Source organism: Culex quinquefasciatus, chromosome 2 (assembly GCF_015732765.1).
Source record: "Culex quinquefasciatus strain JHB chromosome 2, VPISU_Cqui_1.0_pri_paternal, whole genome shotgun sequence".
In the NCBI taxonomy this organism is placed as follows: domain Eukaryota; kingdom Metazoa; phylum Arthropoda; class Insecta; order Diptera; family Culicidae; genus Culex; species Culex quinquefasciatus.
In genome coordinates this window covers 39,023,653-39,040,330 of record NC_051862.1, presented here as the reverse complement: position 1 = coordinate 39,040,330, position 16,678 = coordinate 39,023,653, and the positions used below count along the sequence as shown (strand labels likewise).

Here is a 16,678-nt window from a genome sequence, read left to right as displayed (position 1 = left end):
AAAAAGTCCATATAATAATACCTTTTCGTTTGCGCCCAAGACAGCTAAAATTGGTTGAAATTACGTGAAGTTATGATTTTTTGAAAAATGTGCCACTTTATTACTCAAGAACTTTATTTTAAAAAAAAACACACGCACATTCACTCACACAAATTATTTAATCTTTTTGAGAGCATTGACTTTGACATGTACTATCAATCAATAAATTCTAAATGTGTATTAACTTTCGCTATAAGGTCAAAGTTTTATAATACATTTTTGTCCGTCTATTACAAAATGATTTTTTCCTAGACAACTAAAGATTCAAATAAACCTTTAAAGAAAAGAAATTTTTTTAAACATGAACATTCCTTTTCAATTGCAAATTGATGATTTTTTTTGTTTTGTTAGCCTCATGTGAGTTATTCAGACATTTAACACTTAAAACACTGAAAAAGTCCATATTTAGCACGCTCAAATCCTACTCAAAATCATGCACCTTGATCTTCCTCAACCGCCGTCGAAACCCAATCAAACGTCCCATCTCCACCATGCGTCTCCTTCTGATGGCCGCATCCAGCGTTTCCACCATGATCACCTTGCGCCGATTCAGGGCCATCCGCTTCCGGTTTCTCCGAGACGTCTCGATCTGTCCCATCTCGTCCCGATAGTGACACAGCACGTACGGACGCAGCGTGCAAAAGTAAAGCAATTCTACCAGACTGAGCAAACTTACGCCCATGAACAGCCCCAGGAGTCCCCCACAGTTGGCCACAAAATCCGTCAAACCGTACATTTCGTTCCGCGTGATCGAGATGTACTGAGAGTCCTTGAAGTATAGTGAGAAGCGCACCTTGTGAACGCTACGAGAAGTTTTTAATTAATTTAAGATTTTATTTTAATTTGACTAATACCTACTCTCTGTAAGAACCATTTCTCCCAGCAGCTCGCCGATGTGGTCTCCACAGCAGCGGACCCTGCGTCAGCATGACGTCGTACCTCAACACAGTGCATCCCGGCAGACAGCTGCACCTGGTCTGAAAAGTAAACGCTGTCCTTTTAACGGTGCTGTTCAGTGCCGTTGAAAGTGTCCTCTCGGCATCGACCACACAAGGGAGGCTGCTGGCATTACAGATTTTGGTCTCCGATACGATCCGTGGCATGCTGAACCGGACACATCCACACCTGGCCAGGGTATAGTTGGAGAGGCACTCCAGCTCGCAGTTGTCTTGCGAGTAGATCCGGAAGTATCGAAGGGGTCGTTCGTGCTCAAAGTAGCAGTTTCTTCGAGAAGGTTCGTAGTCTTTTAGCTTCCAGTTTGTTCCGACAAACTGTGGTTTGACCAGAGCTGTCACTTCTTGGTCCAGCGGGACTCGGATGAACCTCTTGGACATCAGCGGGTACTCGGTTGGAGTGTGGATCTGAACCTTGAAGCCCTGTATCGGACCTTTGCACAAGTAGTCGAAGTTTCTGACGTTCAACACTAGGTCTACCGTCAATCCATTGCTCATTCCGGTTCCTGGAGCACGTAACGGTTCCACTATTGAAAAGGTATCTTCTAGATATCCCTTCTCCGGACTCCACATCATCCGATCACTGACTTGCACTTCCGGATGTACTCCGGGTCGGAACAGATCCCAGGCAAAGTTGAACGTGTAACAGATGCCGTCTTCGGTGAGGATTTCTTTGAAATACTCCCAGTAGTAGACCTGACTGTTTTGAATGGTAAACGTTTCGAACATTGAACTTATCGACAGGGACATCCACCGTAAGGTTTCAAGACAGTTCCGTTCCACGGTGTGATTGTACCGTCGTAACTGAGATACCGTCTTGCTGAGCTGATGCTGGTTGCAGATGTGCAGAGCGGAGAAGAAGGATTCGCGGCTTGGGAAAAGAGTGGAGATATACTAACTATTCAATCTTTGAAAAAAGCAAGATTCAGCAACCTCCATCAAACTCACCGTTTTTCGTCCGGCACATACCCGTCAGGATCACGTTCAAACTTTAAAAACTCCTCCGTGTAGTTCATGATCGCCATCTGGAACTTGGTCTCCGGACAGATCGTCACTGCCGGGTACGGGAAGCTCCAAATGGGCTTGGTCTTCTCGTCAAAACTTATAATCACCGGATTCTGGTCCCACCGGCGATACGCATCCCGGATAAGCCAACTACATCCGGTGAGCGATAGCCCAAACACCAACACCCAAAGAAGCTTCTCGAACAGTGTCCGCTGGCTGGAGGTGATGTAGCCAACGCCGTGAATCGAAGTCATCGCTCCAAACTCCAAAGTTAGCAGCTTCAGGGTACGGAAAAGGTCTGTAAACTTGGACTTCATTGTGCGGAACTAACTTAAGGAAGCTTCGAAAGTTGGTTCGTCAACGACTAGTCGATTAAGACTGCTATTCAATAAGCTAAAGTCAGGTGCATTATGTAGATTAGTTTGAGCCTAATCAACACCTAATCGATAGAACTTTTATGACATAGTTATCGTTAGTCAACCTTGAAACCTTGAACTTCATGGGGCTCTTTAGTCTGCACCTGCAACATTGGCCATAAATAAAAAATCGCACTTTTCAGTTGCACTTGTTGAAAGTAACCAACCAGATAGTGCTTATCGGAACACTGTAGTGATGGTTCCTACACGAGCATTGAATTTTATTTATTTTTTCCACAGAAACATTAGCCATATCGCGATATTGAAGTACGTGCTAAACCGTGTTATCGCAAGTACTTTGATATAAGCGAAGGAATTGCACGAGGAGACAATTTAATTTACGATTAATATCACTGCTTATGACAAATGAGACATACTTTGACATAGTTTTGATGAACATTTACGCAAAAGTCATGATGGTGATGGCAATTTTCAAAAACAACCTTGTCAATCAAATTATCATTTTCTCAGCTTAATGGGTTTGGCGCACATCTGAATTTTATTTAAAAAGATCAAATAAACAAAGAGAAACCCATAACTTTTAGGACCTTTTCAAAAATTCTTACAAATATCCCGAAATTATAAAAGAAAAAAATAGATGGAGTCTTGTGATTCTTAAGTCAGGTTTACGCAGCATAAGCGAAAATCGAGAGAACCCTGACTGGTGTATCTCTTCTGATTATCAGTTATGTTTCATTGCAAACCAGATATTGGTTTATTTTACTGTGAATCGAAACAATGCCTTCTATGTAGCATAATTGAAATTCCGATCCTTCACATCTTAATTTAAAGACTAATTTGTCAATCGGCATAATATTAATCAATTAATTTTGATGATTTTCTTTACTGAAATTGTCGATATGTGTACTTGATTTTTATTTTACGTAAAATATTTATTTGTTTGACTGAAAGTATTTATTTCATTTTTTTTTTTTCATTAAATTCACAATAATGAAACACGCTAAATCAACTCCACAGCTTTTATTATAATTTATATATACATTCAAGAACACACATTTTTCACTTAACTAAGCTTTGTATGAGCAACTGAAACACATTTGATTAAATTATGACACATCCATGGCATGTAAAAGCATCACAACACTCTAAAAAACAGTGTTTCTCAACCGGTGAGGAAATTCCCCCTGGGGGAATTTGGCCATTTCTTGGGGGAATGACGATGCAAACAGAAATCCAATAATTTTTTGTAAAAATATAAATTTGTACTTTTTTCAAACTTTAAAGCTCACAATATATTTGAAAATATGTGAAAGATACAACAACAATTTTATTTCCTTTTCTTATTTAAATATAGCTGACTGAACTCACTGAACTCTCAAGAATGTTTATCTAAAAAAATAGAAAATGTTGTGAAATTCTGCTGCTTAGTTGCATAAAATAAATTTTATTTAAAATATTTTTTTTTTAGTTTTTAGCAGTATTTGTGAAAGACAAAATTTTATTATTTTGGTTAAATTTGCATTCTCTAAAACATGAGCAGTTTTTAAAAAACTTGAATTCTTAAATCAATTTCTGTGAATTTTCACATTATTTGAAACATGAGTAGAAGTTAAATATTTTTGTAATAGTTTTCAAAAATGAACTGCACTTTTAATTTTTCTAATGTATTCGAGCTAATTTTCAAATTAAGCAGTTTTTGAAAATAAAAATAAAATATAATAACTTTCTCGAGTTTTTTATTGTTTCGATATGACCATTTTTTTAAATATTTGTCCGTTTTTTTCGGTTTTGGTAAGTTTAGGTAATTTGATGAATATTTTTAAAATTGGGCAGCTCTTGAAAAAAAAATTTGTGAGGTTTTGCGTCGATTCCTTTTTTTGAGAACATAATTTACATTAATTTCTGGGAGATTATTTTTTTGAAATAGTTATTTGACATTGTTTTTATTTTTTGTTTTTTTAAATATCAGTCTGTGATTGAAAAAAAAATAAAACTGTGAGTGTTTACAGTTGCTACATACAGGAACATTTATAAAAAGATTATTAAAAAAATATTTTTCGTGAGGATTGGTAATGAAAAATCGTTTGAAAAATGCTTAAAATTTTTGTAAATTGTTAGAATTGAAGAAAAATAATATGTTTTTTTGCAAATATTTACAAAAATTATTACATTTGTGCAATGATACAGATTAGTTGGATATTAAAGGGGGAATGAAGTTCTTGAAATTCTGCCAAGGGGGGAATGGATAAATAAAGGTTGAGAACCACTGCTCTAGAACGACGTTATGTGATCAAACCCAAAAGATCAAGGCAATTTTGAATATCGTCGTAATCATGCTATCTTGTCCCACGACAAATTTGGGCCAAATTAAGTTAAGAACTCCATTTTGGGGCAGCTCTTGCCTCATCTTTTATCCTTCACAGATCAGCAAAGTATAATTTGATCCTGCGATATTCAACAAACTCCGTGCAATGTTGACACATTTCATACGAAATTAGTTCCGACCTGATCTTGTTATCTTGACACACCCGGCAACTAATCTAAGGGCATTTTAGTCGAGAGTGTTTTGTCACACGTCCATGCCCGACTACTTTACACAGTTTAAATTGTACCTCGGGACTGCGGCAACCACAATCAACCAAATTTCGCATCAATGCGAAACTTATTTGTTATTGTTTACATTGCGTGCTCCAAGTTTTGTTTTTTCAAACATGAAAACGCGTTTTTCTCGAAACGAGTGAGGGTGCGAAAAAATCACGATCACGACGAAATGTTTTTTTACGTTGCTATGGTAACGATTGATGTTGATTTTTGTTCACGAATACAAACATACACACACCAGGTTCTGCTTACGTTTTACTCTACAGCTGTCATGCGCTAAAATTTTCCAGGTCTCCTAGATTAGCGAAAAACTGATCAATTCACTAACACTGCAATAGAGGAGAAAAGCAAATCGCGACAAAATTTTGAGGCTAGGAATTTTGACAGGTATGATTTTCATAAAGTATTTGCCTCCTTTTCTCTCGCACAAAAAAACTGGGGACAAGGTAGCTGTCAAACTAGGCCAAAATGTTAAAGTCACTCACAAAATGAACTTTGAGTGATTTGAGTTCATTTCTGACGTCACGATTTTGTCCTAGTTTGACAGCTACATTGTCCCCATGTTTTCTATGGGAGAGAAAAGGAGGCGAATACTTTATGAAAATCATACCTGTCAAAACACCTAGCCTCAAAATTTTGTCGGGAGTTGCTTTTCTCCTCTATACACTTGGCATGAAAAGACCCATTTGTAATGATTCAAATGCTCAAACCTTACTCTGTTTCTTCATCTTCCTCAACCGCCTACGAAACCCAATCTGATGTCTCACCGCCACTATGCGTCTTCTTCGGATACCCGCGTCGAGCGTTTCCACCATGATCACCTTCTGCCGAGTGACCCTCTTCCGATTTCTCTGAAACCCCTTGATCTGTCCCTTTTCGTCTCGATAGTGGCACAGCACGTACGGACGCAGCGTACAAAAGTAGATTAATTCTACCAGACTGAGCAGACTTACGCCCATGAACAGTCCCAGGAGTCCCCCGCAATTGGCCACAAAATCCGTCAAACCGTACATTTCGTTCCGCGTGATCGAGATGTACTGCGAGTCCTTGAAGTACAGCGAGAAGCGCACCTTGTGAATGCTACAAAGAAAGTATTGCTGTAAACTCGTTTAGGGTTCTATAACAAACAAGTTACTTCTTAGACGAATTGCTTCCTCCAGCGGCCAGTTGATAGGGTCTCCACAGCAGCCGTCCCTGGGTCAGGATGGCGTCGTACTTTAACACGGTACATCCGGGCAGACAGTTGCACCGTGTCTGGAATACCGTGTCGGAAAATGCCGTCCGTCCTTCACTAGCATTCAACGCGGTCGAAATGGTCTTCTCGGCGTTGACCGCACACGGCAGACTGCTGGCGTTGCAAACCCGAGTCTTCGCTCCTATCCGAGGCATGCTGAACTTGACGCAACCGCACAGCGACAGGGTATAGTTGGAGAGGCACTCCAGTTCGCAGTTGTCCTGGGAGTAAATCCGGAAGTACCGCAGGGGTCGTTCATGCTCAAAGTAGCAGTTTCTCCGGGCAGGTTCGTAGTCGTGTAACTTCCAGCTGGTTCCGACGAACTGTGGTTTGATGAGGGCTACCACTTCCTCGTCCAGCGGTACTCTTATAAACCGCTTCGACATTACTGGATATTCGGTTGGAGTGTTGACCTGAACCTTGAATCCTTGGATTGGACCCTTGCACAGGTAATCAAAGTTAGAAACTTCCAATTGAAGATCAACTGATAGGCCATTGTTCAAACCAGTTCCAGGAGCTCTAAGCGGTCCACCATCCGGAGGAGTAATTTCACGGTATCCTTTTTCGGGACTCCAAATCATGTCCTTCGAAAGAGCATCATTTGGTGTGGCAACTTCCGGAAAAACACCCTCCCGGAACAAATCACCGGCAAAGTTGAAGGTGTAGCAGATTCCATCCTCGGTGAGCATTTCTTTGAAATATTCCGAATAGTTTACTTGGACGTTCTGAAGCGTGACCGATTCAAAGATGGATTCCTTGGGCAGCGAAATGTTCTGCAAACACGGAAAAAAAAGTGTGCGAGAAATTGTGAATTTCGATTCATGAATTCGTGAATAATTTTGTGCATGATTTCGTGATACCTTTCATGATTTCATGAATTTTATTCATGAAATCGTGCATAAAAATGCACGAATTTATGAATTTAATTCATGGCAAAAATATTTTTACGAATATTCATGAATTTTCCTTCATGAAATCATGCATATCACTATTCATGATTTCATGACTGATTTTCATGAAGTCATGACTAAACTTCATGAATTCATGAAAAATATTCATGATTTTACGATTATTTATGCATGCGTAAATTTTACGTCGTATAATTTTATTCGCGAATTTATGAATCATGTTTTTCATGATTTCATGAAAGTTTACATGTTTTCATGAATAAAATGCATGAATTCGTGCATAACATTCATGGGTTTATGAATTTGTATCCATGTTTATGACGAGTGATCTTGATCAATCAAGAACAGTTTCTTTCGAACTGTCAAGTTTGTTTTTCGCTTGCCAGTTCAACCGCGTGTTTATTTGCCACGAAGTCAATCGCGTTGTGACTTGTCGCGTCCTGTTGTGTTTGCCGGTAAAAGTGACCGTGATTTGCGGACCCGGGATTTGGAGGTGCTGTCCACCGGAACCGGGAAAAGATCTGCGGCCGTTCCGTTGGAAATGGCAACGGAGCCAAGGGCTAGCAGGAAGAGGACCGGGCGGCAGGAGGAGGACCGAGCGGCAAGAGAAGGACCGAGTGGCAAGAGGAGGGCCGAATGGCAGGAGGAGGACCGAGCAGCAAGAGTAGGACCGAGTGGCAGGAGGAGGAACGAGCGCGGGAGGAGGACCAGGCGGCAGAAGGAGGGCCGAGCGGCAGGAGGAGTAACAAGGTAAGAGACAGAACAGTTCCCGGTTTGTTTCGATTGTCGAATCAAGGGGAACATGGTCCATAAGACAGTTCCCGTGTTTTATTTCCGTGTGTGACAGTTTCTTGGTCGTGGACTCGTAGGGATCTCGGTTTTCTGTCAATTGCCGGAGCATTCTACGCGTGTGACAGACAGTGAGGTTTGTTTTGGTTTTGGAAACGAAAAAATCCCGTTTTTTTTATCGGTTCTCGTGGATGCGCTGAGTGACATTTCGGTGCTTTGTTTTGAGCTAGAAATGGGGACATAGGTAAAGTATGTTAATAATTTTAATGATTTTAATATTGTAAGCATATTATTTTAAAGTATTTAACATATTTAAAGTATTTGAAGTTAATAACGTATTTTAATAATTTTCAGCATTTCAATTTTCTTAGGTACTTTTAAGTTTTTTGAAATATTATTATTTTTAGGTATGTTAAGTATGCTAATGAATTTAGGAATTTTTATTTTAACAGGTATGTTAATATTGTGACTTTTAAAAGTATCTAAGTATTTCAAGTATTTTAAATATTTCAAGTGTTTAGAGTTTGTTGAGTGTTGAAATAATTTTAAGCATTTAATTTTTTCCAGGTATTTTAATATTGTAAGTATTAAAAATATTTTAAGTATTTGAAATATTTATTTTTTAAGTATATTCATTTGTTCAGGTATTTTAATATTAAATGTTTTTAAAGTTTTCAAGAATTTCAAGTATTTGAAATAATTGAAGTGTTTAAAGTTTGATAAGCTTTTAAATAATTTTAAGCAATTAATTTTTTATAGGTATTTTCATATTTCAAGAACTTGAAATATTTTAAGTATATTTAAGTTTTTAACATATTTAAAGTATTTAAAGAATTTTAATAATTTTAAGTATTTTAAGTATTTTAAGTATTTCAAGTATTTTAAGTATTTTAAGTATTTTAAGTTTTTTTAAGTATTTTAAGTGTTTAAAGTATTTTAAGTATTTCAAGTATTTTAAGTATTTTAAGTATTTTAATTATTTTAAGTATTTAAAGTATTTAAAGTATTTAAAGTATTTAAAGTATTTAAAGTATTTAAAGTATTTAAAGTATTTAAAGTATTTAAAGTATTTAAAGTATTTAAAGTATTTAAAGTATTTAAAGTATTTAAAGTATTTAAAGTATTTAACGTATTTTTAGTATTTTAAGTATTAAAAGTATCTAAAGTATTTAAAGTATTTAAAGTATTTAAAGTATTTAAAGTATTTAAAGTATTTAAAGTATTTAAAGTATTTAAAGTATTTAAAGTATTTAAAGTATTTAAAGTATTTGAAGTATTTAAAGTATTTAAAGTATTTAAAGTATTTAAAGTATTTAAAGTATTTAAAGTATTTAAATTATTTAAAGTATTTAAAGTATTTAAAGTATTTAAAGTATTTAAAGTATTTAAAGTATTTAAAGTATTTAAAGTATTTAAAGTATTTAGTGTATTAAAAATATTTAAAGAATTAAAAGTATTTAAAGTATTTAAAGTATTTAAAGTATTTAAAGTATTTAAAGTATTTAAAGTATTTAAAGTATTTAAAGTATTTAAAGTATTTAAAGTATTTAAAGTATTTAAAGTATTTAAAGTATTTAAAGTATTTAAAGTATTTAAAGTATTTAAAGTATTTAAAGTATTTAAAGTATTTAAAGTATTTAAAGTATTTTAAGTATTTAAAGTATTTTAAGTATTTAAAGTATTTAAAGTATTTAAAGTATTTAAAGTATTTAAAGTATTTAAAGTATTTAAAGTATTTAAAGTATTTAAAGTATTTAAAGTATTTAAAGTATTTAAAGCATTTAAAGTATTTAAAGTATTTAAAGTATTTAAAGTATTTAAAGTATTTAAATTATTTAAAGTATTTAAAGTATTTAAAGTATTTAAAGTATTTAAAGTATTTAAAGTATTTAAAGTATTTAAAGTATTTAAAGTATTTAATGTATTAAAAATATTTAAAGTATTTAAAGTATTTAAAGTATTTAATGTATTAAAAATATTTAAAGTATTTAAAGTATTTAAAGTATTTAAAGTATTTAAAGTATTTAAAGTATTTAAAGTATTTAAAGTATTTAAAGTATTTAAAGTATTTAAAGTATTTAAAGTATTTAAAGTATTTAAAGTATTTAAAGTATTTAAAGTATTTAAAGTATTTAAAGTATTTAAAGTATTTAAAGTATTTAAAGTATTTAAAGTATTTAAAGTATTTAAAGTATTTAAAGTATTTAAAGTATTTAAAGTATTTAAAGTATTTAAAGTATTTAAAGTATTTAAAGTATTTAAAGTATTTAAAGTATTTAAAGTATTTAAAGTATTTAAAGTATTTAAAGTATTTAAAGTATTTAAAGTATTTAAAGTATTTAAAGTATTTAAAGTATTTAAAGTATTTAAAGTATTTAAAGTATTTAAAGTATTTAAAGTATTTAAAGTATTTAAAGTATTTAAAGTATTTAAAGTATTTAAAGTATTTAAAGTATTTAAAGTATTTAAAGTATTTAAAGTATTTAAAGTATTTAAAGTATTTAAAGTATTTAAAGTATTTAAAGTATTTAAAGTATTTAAAGTATTTAAAGTATTTAAAGTATTTAAAGTATTTAAAGTATTTAAAGTATTTGAAGTATTTAAAGTATTTAAAGTATTTAAAGTATTTAAAGTATTTAAAGTATTTAAAGTATTTAAAGTATTTAAATTATTTAAAGTATTTAAAGTATTTAAAGTATTTAAAGTATTTAATGTATTAAAAATATTTAAAGAATTTAAAGTATTTAAAGTATTTAAAGTATTTAAAGTATTTAAAGTATTTAAAGTATTTAAAGTATTTAAAGTATTTAAATATTTAAAGTATTTAAAGTATTTAAAGTATTTAAAGTATTTAAAGTATTTAAAGTATTTAAAGTATTTAAAGTATTTAAAGTATTTAAAGTATTTAAAGTATTTAAAGTATTTAAAGTATTTAAAGTATTTAAAGTATTTAAAGTATTTAAAGTATTTAAAGTATTTAAAGTATTTAAAGTATTTAAAGTATTTAAAGTATTTAAAGTATTTAAAGTATTTAAAGTATTTAAAGTATTTAAAGTATTTAAAGTATTTAAAGTATTTAAAGTATTTAAAGTATTTAAAGTATTTAAAGTATTTAAAGTATTTAAAGTATTTAAAGTATTTAAAGTATTTAAAGTATTTAAAGTATTTAAAGTATTTAAAGTATTTAAAGTATTTAAAGTATTTAAAGTATTTAAAGTATTTAAAGTATTTAAAGTATTTAAAGTATTTAAAGTATTTAAAGTATTTAAAGTATTTAAAGTATTTAAAGTATTTAAAGTATTTAAAGTATTTAAAGTATTTAAAGTATTTAAAGTATTTAAAGTATTTAAAGTATTTAAAGTATTTAAAGTATTTAAAGTATTTAAAGTATTTAAAGTATTTAAAGTATTTAAAGTATTTAAAGTATTTAAAGTATTTAAAGTATTTAAAGTATTTAAAGTATTTAAAGTATTTAAAGTATTTAAAGTATTTAAAGTATTTAAAGTATTTAAAGTATTTAAAGTATTTAAAGTATTTAAAGTATTTAAAGTATTTAAAGTATTTAAAGTATTTAAAGTATTTAAAGTATTTAAAGTATTTAAAGTATTTAAAGTATTTAAAGTATTTAAAGTATTTAAAGTATTTAAAGTATTTAAAGTATTTAAAGTATTTAAAGTATTTAAAGTATTTAAAGTATTTAAAGTATTTAAAGTATTTAAAGTATTTAAAGTATTTAAAGTATTTAAAGTATTTAAAGTATTTAAAGTATTTAAAGTATTTAAAGTATTTAAAGTATTTAAAGTATTTAAAGTATTTAAAGTATTTAAAGTATTTAAAGTATTTAAAGTATTTAAAGTATTTAAAGTATTTAAAGTATTTAAAGTATTTAAAGTATTTAAAGTATTTAAAGTATTTAAAGTATTTAAAGTATTTAAAGTATTTAAAGTAAAGTATTTAAAGTATTTAAAGTATTTAAAGTATTTAAAGTATTTAAAGTATTTAAAGTATTTAAAGTATTTAAAGTATTTAAAGTATTTAAAGTATTTAAAGTATTTAAAGTATTTAAAGTATTTAAAGTATTTAAAGTATTTAAAGTATTTAAAGTATTTAAAGTATTTAAAGTATTTAAAGTATTTAAAGTATTTAAAGTATTTAAAGTATTTAAAGTATTTAAAGTATTTAAAGTATTTAAAGTATTTAAAGTATTTAAAGTATTTAAAGTATTTAAAGTATTTAAAGTATTTAAAGTATTTAAAGTATTTAAAGTATTTAAAGTATTTAAAGTATTTAAAGTATTTAAAGTATTTAAAGTATTTAAAGTATTTAAAGTATTTAAAGTATTTAAAGTATTTAAAGTATTTAAAGTATTTAAAGTATTTAAAGTATTTAAAGTATTTAAAGTATTTAAAGTATTTAAAGTATTTAAAGTATTTAAAGTATTTAAAGTATTTAAAGTATTTAAAGTATTTAAAGTATTTAAAGTATTTAAAGTATTCAAATAATTTAAAGTATTTAAAGTATTTAAAGTATTTAAAGTATTTAAAGTATTTAAAGTATTTAAAGTATTTAAAGTATTTAAAGTATTTAAAGTATTTAAAGTATTTAAAGTATTTAAAGTATTTAAAGTATTTAAAGTATTTAAAGTATTTAAAGTATTTAAAGTATTTAAAGTATTTAAAGTATTTAAAGTATTTAAAGTATTTAAAGTATTTAAAGTATTTAAAGTATTTAAAGTATTTAAAGTATTTAAAGTATTTAAAGTATTTAAAGTATTTAAAGTATTTAAAGTATTTAAAGTATTTAAAGTATTTAAAGTATTTAAAGTATTTAAAGTATTTAAAGTATTTAAAGTATTTAAAGTATTTAAAGTATTTAAAGTATTTAAAGTATTTAAAGTATTTAAAGTATTTAAAGTATTTAAAGTATTTAAAGTATTTAAAGTATTTAAAGTATTTAAAGTATTTAAAGTATTTAAAGTATTTAAAGTATTTAAAGTATTTAAAGTATTTAAAGTATTTAAAGTATTTAAAGTATTTAAAGTATTTAAAGTATTTAAAGTATTTAAAGTATTTAAAGTATTTAAAGTATTTAAAGTATTTAAAGTATTTAAAGTTTTTAAAGTATTCAAATAATTTAAAGTATTTAAAGTATTTAAAGTATTTGAAGTATTTAAAGTATTTTAAGTATTCTAAGAATTTTAATTACTTTAAGTAAAGAGTTTAAAATTCTATAATAAAGTATACAAAAAAATTATTTTAGGTATTTCAAGTTTTTTAAGTTTTATGAGCATTTTATTTATTTTATGTATTTTGCGTATTTCAATTATTTTGAGTTTGTGAAGTATTTAATTTATTTTGCGTTTTTTTAATAGTTTGAGTTTTTGAAGTTTTTAAAGATTTTTATTTTGTTGAGTATTTTAAGAATTTCGGTGTTTTTTTTAATTTTCAATTCAACTCTCTATGACTCTATTTGCGTCAAATTAACAAAAATAAATCCTTTTATTGTAATTAATCACTTTATTGTAATTGGAGTTATTAATGAGACAAAAAAATTATGGCTTTATTATACGAATTATCGATTATTCTATTATTAGTTCATCATACAATCGAGTCTGGACTTTACAAGAAATCCCTTAGGTCTTTTTGTATTTAATTTAAGTTTTCGTTGTATTTTTGTATAGTAACGATCGGTACCCAATTAACGTTTCCGAAATGCTCATGTAAAGTTTTTGAATGTTGGTTTTACTAAATTTATGATTGTATTTTTAATTTATTTCAAGCATTTTTGAACATCACATAACTGGGACCTTTGTAAATTCAGAATTCTTCCGCAGTGACCAGTAATCGGTTCCAAGGTGGCCAGATGGAGCCAGAGTACATTGGCATCACATACAATGGATACAGTTTTAAATTTCATGAATTTTGATATGTCACATAACAGGGTTCCTTGCACATTCCGAAATGTCCCCAGTGACCACCGGTAACCGGTGACCGGTTCCAAAGTGGCCAGGTGGGGCCAGATTTCATTGGCATCACATAAAATGGCCAAAGATTTGAATTTCATGAATTTTGATATGTCACATGACAGGGTTCCTTGCACATTCCGAAATGTCCCCAGTGACCACCGGTAACCAGTGACCGGTTCCAAAGTGGCCAGGTGGGGCCAAATTACATTGGCATCACGTAAAATGGCCAAAGATTTGAATTTCATGAATTTTGATATGTCACAAGGCAGGGTTCCTTGCACATTCCGAAATGTCCCCAGTGACCACCGGTAACCGGTGACCGGTTCCAAAGTGGCCAGGTGGGGCCAGATTTCATTGGCATCACATAAAATGGCCAAAGATTTGAATTTCATGAATTTTGATATGTCACATGACAGGGTTCCTTGCACATTCCAAAATGTCCCCAGTGACCACCGGTAACCGGTGACCGGTTCCAAAGTGGCCAGGTGGGGCCATAGTACATTGGAATCACATAAAATGTGCTCCGTTTTTTTTTTTCACAAAACAGGATTCCTTGTCAATTCCGGTATGTGCCCCCAGTGGCACGATATGGTAAATGTACAGAAAAAGTAATCCGGAAATTGTGAAAATCGTACCATGAAATCGTGAATATTACGAGTTTTACTTTACGAATTTTTGAACTATGCATATTGGGCACGAATAAGCCAGGAGCCGTGAATTAATATGCATGATTAGACATGCCCGAATACACTCGTAAACGTGAATTAAATTCATGATTTCATAAAAAAAAATCACGAATTCATGAAATTTATGCATGATTTCATGAAGTTTATACATGATTTCACGAATTTTTACGCCTTCAAAAATAAATCATAAAAATATTCCAGAACTCATGAATTTTGTGCACGAATTCATGAATAAAATTCACGATTTCATGATTTATTTACATTTTTTCATGAATTGTGAGCATGAAATCGCGAATATTTTACGCCTTCATTTACAAATCGTAAAAATAATTCGAGATTTCATGAATTTTGTGCACGAAGTCATGCATAAAATTCATGATTTCATGAATTTTATGCATGAAATCATGAATTTTAATTCACGAGGTATATTTTTTTGATCGTAATCATGAATTTTTATTCATAAAATCGTGAATATTTTTCACGACTTCATGCATCCATTTCATGAAATCATGAATATTATTCACGTTTACGAGTGAAATCGGTCATGGAAAGTCATGCATATTTATTCACGATTCCTGGATAATTCGTGCCCATTATGCATAGTTCAAAAATTCGTAAAGCAAAAATCGCGATATTCACGATTTCATGGTACGATTTGCATGATTTTCGGAAACCTTTTTTTTCCGTGAAGTTTGCTGGCAGTTTGTCTCTACCGAGCCATTATAATGTCTCAACAAATTGGCTATTTTGATAAGTTGATTCTGGTTGCAGATATGCAGGGCGGAGAAGAAGGATTCACGGCTTGAAGAAATATCAAAGATAATTCTCAATTAGGTGATAAAAACTACTTCTATTCAAAATGAGTGATTTAAAACAACTCACCACTCCAAATCGGGTTTATACCCGCTAGGATCGCGTTCAAACTTTAAAAACTCCTCCGTGTAGTTCATGATCGCCATCTGGAACTTGGTCTCCGGGCAGATCGTCACCGCCGGGTACGGAAAGCTCCAAATGGGCTTGGTCTTCTCGTCAAAACTTATAATCACCGGATTCTGGTCCCACCGGCGATACGCATCCCGAATAAGCCAACTACATCCGGTGAGTGACAGCCCAAACACCAACACCCAAAGAAGCTTCTCGAAAAGTGTCCGCTGGCTGGAGGTGATGTAGCCAACGCCGTGGATCGAAGTCATCGCTCCAAACTCCAAAGTTAGCAGCTTCAGCGTACGGAACAGATATGTAAGCTTGGACTCCATTCTTAAGGTGGTTCTGCTAAGAATGACTCCCGGAAGATAGCTCGTCAACGACTGCTGTCCAATACGTTTAAGCCCTATGCATTATGCAGACTACTTTTAACCTAATCAACCTCTAATTGATGAAGCTTGATGACCAAGTTATGGCTAACCAACCTTGAACTTCACGCAGGTTGCATCTGCAACATAGGTCATAAATTGTAAAAAAAAGCAATTTGCAAATGCATTTGCTTAGAGTAACCAACCCGATAGTGCTTATCAACGCGGTTTGTACTGACACGAGCATCGATGTTAACTTCATTCGGAACATTAGTCATATCGCGATATTAAAGTACGTGCCAAAGCGTGCTATCGCAAGTACTTTGAAATAAGCGTGGGGATTGCAATAGGAAACAATTTAATTTACGATTAATACCAGCACCACTTGTGTGCAAAAAAATAGGGTGTGATGAGATTTCATTCAAAAGTCGCGATTGTGATTGTTGATAAGTCAAGTATTTGGATCCGGGTTGGTTCACCAACCCAGCGAATATTGTCAGATGGTAGATAAGGGGGGGTGAGAAATAGTCATCAATTGTAAAATTGACCTATTTTTAAGTAGTTTGTCATCGCTAGGATTAAATGGTTAAAAGATTCAAAGATTCAAATATTCAAAGATTCAAAGATTCAAAGATTCAAAGATTCAAAGATTCAAAGATTCAAAGATTCAAAGATTCAAAGATTCAAAGATTCAAAGATTCAAAGATTCAAAGATTCAAAGATTCAAAGATTCAAAGATTCAAAGATTCAAAGATTCAAAGATTCAAAGATTCGAAAATTCAAACATTCCTAGAAATCAATGACAAATCAAACACTTCCTTATAAACCT

The 16,678-nt window shown here is 30.9% G+C and overlaps 2 protein-coding genes across 2 annotated transcripts; both read right to left on the bottom strand.

The window, feature by feature from the left end:
- Positions 1 to 460: 460 nt before the first annotated feature.
- Positions 461 to 2,275, bottom strand: LOC6037862 (pickpocket protein 28). The gene is made up of 3 exons (XM_001847682.2): positions 1,941 to 2,275; positions 898 to 1,863; positions 461 to 842 (listed from the first exon to the last, which is right to left on the bottom strand). Exons 1-3 carry the CDS (start codon positions 2,249 to 2,251, stop codon positions 461 to 463), a joined length of 1,659 nt encoding a protein of 552 aa, XP_001847734.2. The 5' UTR covers positions 2,252 to 2,275.
- Positions 2,276 to 5,679: 3,404 nt separating this feature from the next.
- LOC6037860 (pickpocket protein 28) lies at positions 5,680 to 15,813 on the bottom strand. The gene is made up of 4 exons (XM_038250264.1): positions 15,440 to 15,813; positions 15,232 to 15,358; positions 6,111 to 6,982; positions 5,680 to 6,055 (listed from the first exon to the last, which is right to left on the bottom strand). Exons 1-4 carry the CDS (start codon positions 15,811 to 15,813, stop codon positions 5,680 to 5,682), a joined length of 1,749 nt encoding a protein of 582 aa, XP_038106192.1.
- Positions 15,814 to 16,678: the final 865 nt, after the last annotated feature.

Excerpts from the sequence above, each read along its gene's own strand:
- LOC6037862 (XM_001847682.2), bottom strand. The coding sequence starts at position 2,251 with ATGACTTCGATTCACGGCGTTGGCTACATCACCTCCAGCCAGCGGACA. Across the intron at positions 1,864-1,940 it reads TATGTGCCGGACGAAAAACG|CCGCGAATCCTTCTTCTCCG; the intron begins GTGAGTTTGATG and ends TCTTTTCCCAAG. Across the intron at positions 843-897 it reads AGAAATGGTTCTTACAGAGA|CGTTCACAAGGTGCGCTTCT; the intron begins GTAGGTATTAGT and ends AACTTCTCGTAG.
- LOC6037860 (XM_038250264.1), bottom strand. The coding sequence starts at position 15,813 with ATGGAGTCCAAGCTTACATATCTGTTCCGTACGCTGAAGCTGCTAACT. Across the intron at positions 15,359-15,439 it reads TATAAACCCGATTTGGAGTG|CCGTGAATCCTTCTTCTCCG; the intron begins GTGAGTTGTTTT and ends TATTTCTTCAAG. Across the intron at positions 6,056-6,110 it reads GGAAGCAATTCGTCTAAGAA|CATTCACAAGGTGCGCTTCT; the intron begins GTAACTTGTTTG and ends CTTTCTTTGTAG.